The sequence below is a fragment of the Globicephala melas genome, chromosome 1 (genome assembly GCF_963455315.2).
Source record: "Globicephala melas chromosome 1, mGloMel1.2, whole genome shotgun sequence".
Taxonomy (NCBI): domain Eukaryota; kingdom Metazoa; phylum Chordata; class Mammalia; order Artiodactyla; family Delphinidae; genus Globicephala; species Globicephala melas.
In genome coordinates this window covers 179,464,560-179,474,114 of record NC_083314.1, presented here as the reverse complement: position 1 = coordinate 179,474,114, position 9,555 = coordinate 179,464,560, and the positions used below count along the sequence as shown (strand labels likewise).

The following is a 9,555-nucleotide window of genomic DNA, read 5'->3' as shown; positions in this document are numbered from 1 at the left end:
GCCCCCATCATGGGCTCAGAGCTTCCAATTAGCTTTTTAGTCCCCAGTCTGACACATGAGCAGAACATTCAAGGGTTACTGAGGAAAACCTCACACGTGAGGGAGAAAGACCAAAAAAATCAACCAACCAACAACAAAACAGTAAGAAGCAGTGAGAAGAAAATGTCCAAAACTAAAATGAAGCAATAATTAATATCATCTTCAAAGCAAAAAGAGAGGCCAGAACAAGAAGCAAGAACCGTATGCTATTTAACAAGAGCATTCAGAGAACAAAAAACAGCTTGGGGAAATAAAAATATGGCAGAAACAAAAAACTCAACAAGATGTTTGGAAGATAAGATTGAGGAAATCTTCCAGAAAAATAGAGTCAAAAAGAAATGAAAAAGCAGTAAAGTCCTATACAGTATGTCAAAGACTAAATAACAGGAATTCTAGAAAAAGACAACAAAGAAAACAGAGGAGAGGAAATTATAAACAAAATAATGCAAGGAAATTTCCCAGAACTGAAAAGAGGGCGAGTTTACCGATTGAAAATGTCCTCCAAGTGCCCAGAACAACAGATGAAAATAGAACTTTACACCTGATATTTGCAAAACATCAGAGAGAAAAATTATGTTCTACAAACTTTGAGAGACAGAGAGAGAGGGGAGGAGAGCGAAAACAGAGCAGATCACTTACAAAGGATCATGAAAAGAATGATTTTGGAGCTATCGAAATAACACTGGAAACTAGAAGCCAGCATCCGGTGAGTCCCATATTGGGGTATTCACGCCTTCGTGTGTAGTCCCCTCCCACACTGAGTAGGGCTTATGGATAGGGCATGACTGGAATGACAGTGTGTGATGTGTGGCTAGGCATACAAGACATCGCAGCGTCCACCTGGCGCTCTGATCACTCGCTCTGGGGGAAGCCAGCCACCATGTGTGAGGACACTCAGTGTCCCTGTGGAGAGGTCCACATGGGGAGGAACTGAGCCCTCCTAACATCTGTCAGCATAATCTGCTAGTCATGTGACTGAGTCATCTTGGAAGCTGACCCTCCAGCTCTAGCGACAGCTTTACTGCAACTTCATGAATGACTGTAAACCGAACCAACCAGCTAAGTCACTCCCAAATTCCTGACCCACAGAAAAGACATGTTTATTGTTATTGTTTCAATCTGCTACATTTTGGGCTAATTTTAAACACAGGAATAGATAACACTGGAAAACAGCAAATCTCAAAATGTTGAAGGAAGATAATTTCCAACGTATTTCTATACTCAACCAAATTCTGTACCCATCAATTAAGCATGAAGATGGAATCAAGAGATTCATGCATGTCAGGTTATTGAAAACGTTCATCCCTTGTCCCCTTTCTCAGAAGGCTCCTCTAGGATATGCTTCACCAGAACGAGGGAGTAAACCAAGAAACAGGAAGATATGGGGTCCAAGAGACAAGAGTCCCGACAGGGTATCCCACTTGGGGTAGTCAGGAGGCTTGGAACAGATTCTTCAGGAAGATGAAAATGATAGGACACCGGTAGAGTCCAGAGATCCTCCAAAAAAATTTTTTTCCAGTAATTATTTTTCCTAAATGAAAGTGTTATATACATTATGGTACAACTCATAATAAATGCACGGTATGTATATTAGTTTCTTATTACTGAACATTCCAATAAATATAATCATGAATTATAATTATAATGAGGCTACGTAAAATACTTAGAATCTCACAATAAGGAAAAAAAAACACAACTGATTAGCACATTGACCAGAACCTCAGGAAGTGTTTTGAATCCAAACGTCTTAAGAGCTTTAGCGATTTGGTAAAAGTTTGGGGCTAAATTAGTGATAAATTTATTGAAAATGAAGCGAATGCAAAAACCCTCCAGGAAAAACAAGCTGTGCCAGAGATAAAAAGTTACCATTTTCTCTGAGTCTCAGCTGAGAACGGCATTTGCCTAACTTGTAACGGTGCAAACACTGATTGCGGAGCCAACCAAGGTTATCGTTGAATGCTTGAGAGTGTGGTGGGGCAGGGAAGCAAAGAGCTAAATCCTCACGTTCCCCGGTGGAAAATCAACAATTATGACTGAAACTGACAAATCGAGAAGTAGTAATACAAGCACATTGTTTAGAGGCAGAGCAAAATGCTCAGCTGAAAGAGGTAAACGCGGCTGCCTCCAGGGAGAAAAGCAGGTACAGCAGGGCTGCTCTTTCTCTCCTAACAATCCGCATGGGAACTACTTGTATCCTTAAACTGGGGGCGGGGGGAGGGGAAGCAGGGCTAATTTTTTTTTTAACTTTATTTTTTTATACAGCAGGTTCTTATTAGTTCTCCATTTCATACATATTAGTGTATATATGTCAATCCCAATCTCCCAACTCATCCCCCCCTCGTGTACATACGTTTGTTCTCTACATCTGTGGGCAGGGCTGATTTTAATACCTGAATTTCAGAGCTCTGGATAGGATTGATTTTATTCTCCGTGCCACAGACTGGGCCTGTTCACGGCCCTCTTCCAGATTTCTGGAACTTTGGAGGACTCAGGTCACACCCCCACCGAACACCTGCTTTTGCTTCTGCTTCTGTGGATCAGCCTGTGTTCAAATCACATCCACCCAGCTGTGGGGTTCAGTCCTCAACGCCCACCCTTTCCAGGTGGGCACATGCACGCAGATGCCACTAAAAGTTGGGGAAGTGGAGGGACTGACACTGCAGACACCTTCTAGTCCAGGTCAGGCATTCTTGCAGCTACTTCTGCAACCTGGGCCCTCTCTTCTTCCTCTGCCCTGAGAAGAAATCCTGATTTCCACCAGCTCAGTGAGAACGACGTGACACGTGCTCCTTAATGAAGCCCTGTAACAGCTGAGGACCACTGCTCTCATTTTACAGACAGGGTGACCGAGTCAGGAGTTGTGCGTAGCTCAAGTCACAGAGTTCGTGTGACCCAGGTCCAGTGCCCCCAGCGCTGGGACCGCCCCCCTTCCCTGCCCACCTTCATTCCCTGGGTCATCCTCATGATGGACCTTCCTGGAGCCTGGCCAGTAAGATGAGCCACGGGGAGGAGGGCCACTGAGAGTGGAGGTCCAGGCAGCTGCCCCTGCTGGGAGCCCCAGGGTGCTCCGGCTGAGCTGCAGAGGCCCACGGGGCGGAGTGGCTCCTGGGAGACCAGCTGCCTGGTAAGGCCTCGGGCATGTCACCTCATCTTGTGTGGATTTAACAGTATCTTCCTTCCTGCCTTCCTTGTCAAGCTGGTGACAGGACAGCGCTCCATAGCTGGCCATCACCAGTCCTCCCTTGCCTGGTACTTTCTTGCAGCCCAGCCGAGTCCTGACTCCGCCGGGCCTCCGCGGGAGGGGGAAGACCGGGGGGTTGGAATGGGGAGGTTAGCTTGGGATCAGACTTGCTGACCAGGGATGAACCCCAAAACATGCTCACAGACCAGGGGCTTCGTGAGGGTGGAGCACGGGAAGCCCAGAGGGGGTGGGTGACTGGCCTGAGGCCACTCGAGGAGTTGGTGGCACAGCTGGACCCCTGTTCCCACCCCTATTATGACTGCAGTCTTAGCTCCTGCCGAGTGGGGCCTCCAAGGTGGGTGCCCAGGGTAGGAGCGGGGTTGGGAGTATCCTTGAACCACCGCCAGGGTTCCCACACCCACGCTGGCCCCCAACCTGCCAGCCCCAGTCTCCCAGGTTAACACATTCCCTGACCACGTCCCTGCCGAGGGCAGGTGTGGGGCGGGGGAGGTGATGCTGGCTTTTGCAAGGAGCAGGGGCCAATCCCCCGAGTTAGGAGGGGGCTGGAGGCCCCCTCCCCCAGCCTGCATCTTGTTGTGGTGGCTCCTGTCCCACCACCAGACCCTCAGTCCCCGCAGTCAGCAGGACCGAGGCGCCTGCCGGTTCAGCACCTTGGAGAGGGGACAGTCACATGCCCACAGAGTCCTTGTGTAGCCGCCCACACCTGCTTTCTCAACCTCTCAACACTTGGGGGAAGCTTCTAGGAACTTACCAGAGGGCAGGCTCGCGAGGGGGGCAGCAGGATCTGAACCCAGGTCTGTAACCTGAGCCGAGTCAAGGCCCCTGACTTGCAGGCCCAGGGAACCGGACCCCAGTCATGCTCCTCAAAGCTGCCTCTGGGGTCACGTCCGCACCCACCCCAGGATGGGACCTGGCCCAGAGTCTTCTGAGGACCCTGCCGGGCGGCCCCAAGACAAAGCAAAGCCCTTGACTTTGACAACCCCCAGCCCGGGCCCCATGGGCCTATCACCACCAGCCTTGTGCAGGGCTTGGTGAAGGAATGCCTAAAGCTTCTCGGGACAGACTTGGGTCCAGTTAGATGACTGCCGCATCCCTGGGCACCACGGGGCTCAAGGGGCCGGTCCACGGTTACACAAGGAGGCAGGCCTGCCTACTCCCACGGCAGACAATCGAAGGCCAGACAGCGGGGCCAGCTCAGGGCCTGGCACACGGGGGAACCCATTAATGGCTGATGCAGCCCCTGCCTGGGCCAGTTTGAAGTCCAGGGACACACAATTCAGCATTTTGTTATAAATACACGTGTTTGGCGAGTGAGGGGCGACAGAAGGTGGGCGGTTGCTGTACACAGCTGGTATAGGCTTGGAGGCTGAACTCCACACACAGGAAGACACACAGTCCGCCCAGCAGGGCCGGCTGGGCAGCGTTCTGGGGCCTGTAACACTCGGTGGGCGAGCCAGCGGGGGTCTTGTCCAGGGCTGGTGCGGCCCAGGCGCCCCGGAGGCTCCCTGGCCAAGGTCCTGGGCAGCGTGGGCAGCGGCACATGGGCTCAGTGCACATCATTCAGAGCCTGGTGGGACACGAGGCCTAGTCAGGAGGGTGCTGGACTGTGAGGGGGTCAAAGAGGCCCTTCAGGGAGCCCTGGGTCTCCCTGCCCCGCAGGTAGCTCACCTTCCGGGCAAACTCGGGCAGGACGAAGGCTGCCTGGTGCACGTCGGAGTTGTAGTATCTCAGCTGCATCTCTTCCACCTGCTTCTGCGTCAGCTGTTGCACGGGCTCCCGGAAGTTGGTGCTCTGGGGACAAGGGGGGTCTCAGGGGAGCGCTTTCCGTGCCCACCTGCCCCGCTCCCGCCCCCAGGACAGCCCACAGCTCACTGGGTTTTTGCTGCACAGCATGAAGCCGATCTGGCCACTGGGGTAGGTGGGGATGGTGCAGTAGGCGTAGTCCACCACAGGGAAGAGCGACTTGCAGAAGTGCCGCATCTCCTTGATGAGGTCCAGGTGCAGCCACTGGCACTCGCCTGGGGGCCGGTCAGGCAGCATCAGCACCGGGCAGGCGGTGCGCCCCCCACCACGCTCCCACCCCAGCCAGCCCCTTCCCACGGGGTGGCCCGCTCACCCTGGCAGCAGAGGATGCCGTCCTCTTTGAGGGCGGTCTTCATGAGCTGGTAGTAGGACTCCTTGAACAGACTCTCAGCAGGGCCTGAGGGGAGCAGGGGATAAGGGACAAGGAACGCTCCGGCTGAGACTGCCTGAGCCTGGCTCTGGAGGCGGCAAGGGCCGCTGTCACCTGACCACACAGACCCTCACAGCTGCCCAGGGGCAGAGCTGAGAACTGAAGCCAGGTCTGTGGAGTTCAGAAACCAACTACGAAGAGGGTGCTTTTGAGAGGGGCAGGGATCCAGTACCCCAGCATGAGGGGGCTCCACATTTTAATCCCATTCCTGGGGGGATGCTCATAGGCATCGCATCAGGGGAATCTCCACCCTGAGCCTTGGTTTAAGGCTAGATACCCGCATACCCTGATGCTGGCCTGTCGAGCAGAGAGGAGGCTGAAGAGGAAACTGGGGCCTCAGTGGCCCAAGCCCAGAGCCCCACTCTCTTCCAGGTCCTCAACCAACTTGTGAACTTTGTGCAGTCGCCCAGTCCCCCTATTCTGCTGAGCCATGTTTGAGTGGGGAGGTGACAACTCAGAAGGGAAAAGAGCTGCACTAATTCTGGGGCCCCCTGTGTCCTCTACTCCGCAACTCAGACTTGGGACACAGAGCGGGAGGCTGGCCTTCCCTCTGGTGCCTGCCAGAGGCCCCAGGCCATCCATTGCTTACCCATGGGGTCTGAGGAGTCAGTGATGATGACGTCGAAGGCGTCCTGGTTCTGTTTCATGAACTCAAAACCGTCACCCACGTGTAGGGTCAGCTTTGAGCTAGAGTAGCCAATGGCCATGCCCGGCAGGAACTTCTTAGAGACTTGAATGACATCCTGGGGAGGAGACAGGAGGGAACAGGTTGGGCCACGGGGGTTGGGGGCCCTGGAGGCAGACAGAGTTGAGTGGGACCCCCTCTCAGAGCCCGGTCACCTTGGACGAGACACTCCCTTTGTGGAACCCCAGTTTCCACATCTGTAAAACAGAGAGCAGTCTGGTACCTCCCCATAACTTCTCGGAGGGCTAGCTCCCGCCTGCAGCTCGGCCCACACCTCCACCACCCCTACTCCCTCTCCCCAGACACAGCCACTGCAGCTGAGTGGCTATCTTGCTATTTCAGAGGGTTAGAATTCCAGCCTCCACCGGGAGAGCCTTTCCCTGTCTCCACGTGGCCAGCTGCTGCTCATTCAGACCTCAGCATCAACCCACACCCTAGGGACCCACCTCACATTCCTTTATCAGATAACCCTTTGATACCGCCTCCTAACTAGAATATCAGCTCCAAGGAGGCAGGGACTGAACCCGGAACCTAGATGCTCACTGAAGCACGCTCTGTAAAGGGCAGATGCGCTAGTGGTTGGAGTCCCCTGGGACTTCTATGACGCATCAGCTCTTAGGCTTACTAAGAACTAGCATCAGTGGCACACCTACTCTGTGCCAGGTGCTTTACTATCTGCTTTTCCTACTGAATCCTCCAATGTGTTCTTGAGACCAAGAAACAAGGCCGAGAAAGGTTAAGCCACTTGCCCAAGGGTAAACAGCCAATTCAGGGAGCACTGGGACTTGAATCCAAACCCCGCCCGGCTCTGCGCACTCACCTCGTCAATCTCGCACTGGACCACCGACTCCACGGAGGAATGCTTGACCACCTCCCGCAGGACACCCCCATCCCCGCCCCCGATGATCAGCACCTGCCAGGGGAAGAGTCAGCCAGGAGCGGGGCCCTGGGCACCAGCCCCACCAAACAGGCTCCAGCAGGACTCAGTGGCTGGCCTCCCTGCCCCCCAAACTGCACTGAGCAGACAGAACCACCTGGAACAATTTCTCCGCTCCTCTGTTCCACAAGCCTCATTACTTCACTTTCTACTCCTAGAAAAGCTCTCCTGCCCTAGGAACCTGGCACGATGTGTCCCCCGTTCCTGGAAACTCCCTCCAGCGCGGCTCCTTCTCAAGCAGCAGGCCTCAGCCGGCCTGTCAGCCCCCAATCCTTGTAAAATGGGTGGCTCTCCCCATGAGCCCCCTCGTCCTTGCTAGCACTTTCTCTGACAGCTGTTTGGGAAGCACCTGAGCTGAGCACTGAGCGCAGCTGGGGCCCCCAGCACTGTTCTGTGGGACCTATCACTGGCCTCAGGGCTGGATGTGGGTGGGATGGGAGTACCTTGCGTGGGTTGGGGTGGCTGTAGAGAGGCAGGTTGGCGATCATCTCCTGGTAGGAGAACTCGTCCCTCTCTGTGCACTGGATGACACCGTCCAACACCAGCACGTTACCGTAGCTCTTACTGTGGGTGGGAGTGACAGTCAGGAATCTGGGTTCCCCGGGAAAGGGGCAACGTGCCCCGACTCGCCCTGGGTGAGAAGAATCTCCCCCAACCTGCAGAGGGGCTCCAGGGGTGAGTCCTAAGGGGTGACACGTGGCGAGGATCGGCGGGCAGGCCCGCTAGGTGGAGGCTGGACTCGGGGTCCCGGCTCTGACGTGTCCGGGACTGACACGTGGAGCTCGGCGCGTCGGGTCGGCGCAGACTCCGGCTCCCTCCCCGCCGAAGAGGACCGCCCGCAACGCCGGCCCCCCAGCCCAGCAAGACGGGATGCAGGGTGGGGAGGGGACTGAGGGAAGCGACGGGCCTAGTTACGAGAACTTCTGACAGTTCTGCAGGGACAGGAGCGGGCAGAGACGGCCGGGGGCATCCGGAGGTAAAGGGCGCAAGATAGGGGTCCGGCAGGAAGAGAGGCGGGCTGGGCCAAGACCGGGGCAGGAGTCCCGGCGGGCTGCGTGGGGTTGGGCAGCTGGCAGCCGGCGGTCTGGGCTGAGAGCCGTCGCCGGGGCTCCGGGGAGCGGGGCCGGGCGGGCGGGGGTACCTGCGAAAGACGAGGATATCCTGGTACTGCGAGCGTCGATGGTGTAGCAGCTGCTCCACCTGCAGAGACAGGGCCTGGCCGGGCCACAGGCTGCACGTCTCGCGGAACCAGCCCTCACGGATGGCAGCGGGGCCGGAGGCAGCGGGGCCGTCAAGGCCGGGCTCCATGGCGGCGGGCGGGCGGGCGGCGCGGGGCGCGGGCCCGGGACTGCAGGCCGCGCGGAGCCGCAGCACAACGGGACCAACTCCTCCCCGCCGCCCGCGCCGCAACCTAACCCTGCCGGCGGGGCGGGGCCTGTTGCCAGGGGCGGGCCCCAAGCCCTCCAGTGGCGGCGCGAGCGCTCGGCGGCCCGGCGGTCCCGCCCCGCCGGCACTCCGAGCGCGCTCATTGGCTGCCTCGCTGGAGCGCGGCGCCCGGTGGCTGCGGCCGGCTGTCAGTCGGCGGCAGCAGGGTAGTGCGGCCTGCTTCCCGGGGCCACGTGGGGCCGGGGTTGGGGAGGCACCGACGGGCGCGGAGAGGGAGCGAGGGGTACCCGACTCTGGAGGGGAAACCTGAGCTGACATCTCGGGCTCGGCGCGGAGTGTCCGAGCGCCGGGACGTGCGGACCGCCGGCTTGAACCCTCGGGCTGGAGACTCCGGAGTGGGCGGCTACATTGTCCGGCGAAGAGTTACGTTGTTGGCGCTGGAGCGACGGAGTAGAATGTATCTCTCACCGCGTCCCTGAATTTGACTCCCTGTTGGACTTCAACAGTGTGTGTGGTTTGTCGGGGGCACAACGAGGGTTTTATTTACTTGAGAAGGACCATCACAGCCCCACGACTTAAGCTCGATTTAGCCATTTCCCCTTAGATTCCGTGAGCCATGAGCGTGTGGCTGCTGAATGAGAAAGAGTTCTTAACGAGTTTCTAAATTTACCAGCAGTGTCCCGAAAGAGGCCAACATATGCATATTCAGCACCAGAAAAGACTGGCCCACAGTTTTTTGTTTTGAGGGTTTTTTTTGCCAAACTAGGCCTCGCTCCTTGAAGGGTGGGTGGGTGGGGAATGTGCTTTCTGTTTTTATGAAAATGTCAAGGAACTTCTCTGAATCACATTAAGCATGCTAATTACCAAATATTAAATGCTAATTGCTCTACATGCGTCGTTCTTCTAATGCCGGGGAAGGGAGATGAAATTGGTGTAAGCTACTGGTGACATTATGACAGGGATGTTTTTTGAGTCATGTTTTGCAACCTCTGCTTGGAGTTGGGAAGCCTGTGTCCTTAACCGCAGGTGAAAAACACACTGGTGTTTATCAGTTAGTGCAAGCCTCAAGCCTT

The 9,555-nt window shown here is 56.0% G+C and overlaps 1 protein-coding gene across 2 annotated transcripts; it reads right to left on the bottom strand.

Annotated features, from left to right (window-relative positions):
* Nucleotides 1–1,162: 1,162 nt before the first annotated feature.
* SRM (spermidine synthase) lies at nucleotides 1,163–8,482 on the bottom strand. 2 transcript variants are annotated; one of them, XM_030878594.3, is made up of 8 exons: nucleotides 8,238–8,479; nucleotides 7,540–7,660; nucleotides 6,980–7,072; nucleotides 6,064–6,217; nucleotides 5,358–5,441; nucleotides 5,114–5,259; nucleotides 4,910–5,032; nucleotides 1,171–4,808 (listed from the first exon to the last, which is right to left on the bottom strand). In XM_030878594.3, exons 1-8 carry the CDS (start codon nucleotides 8,402–8,404, stop codon nucleotides 4,788–4,790), a joined length of 909 nt encoding a protein of 302 aa, XP_030734454.1. In that variant the 5' UTR covers nucleotides 8,405–8,479; the 3' UTR covers nucleotides 1,171–4,787. The 2 variants fall into 2 exon arrangements, with proteins under 2 accessions (XP_030734464.1, XP_030734454.1); XM_030878604.3 differs by lacking the exon at nucleotides 6,980–7,072 and having other exon boundaries at nucleotides 1,163–4,808; nucleotides 8,238–8,482.
* Between the last annotated feature and the right edge of the window lie 1,073 nt (nucleotides 8,483–9,555).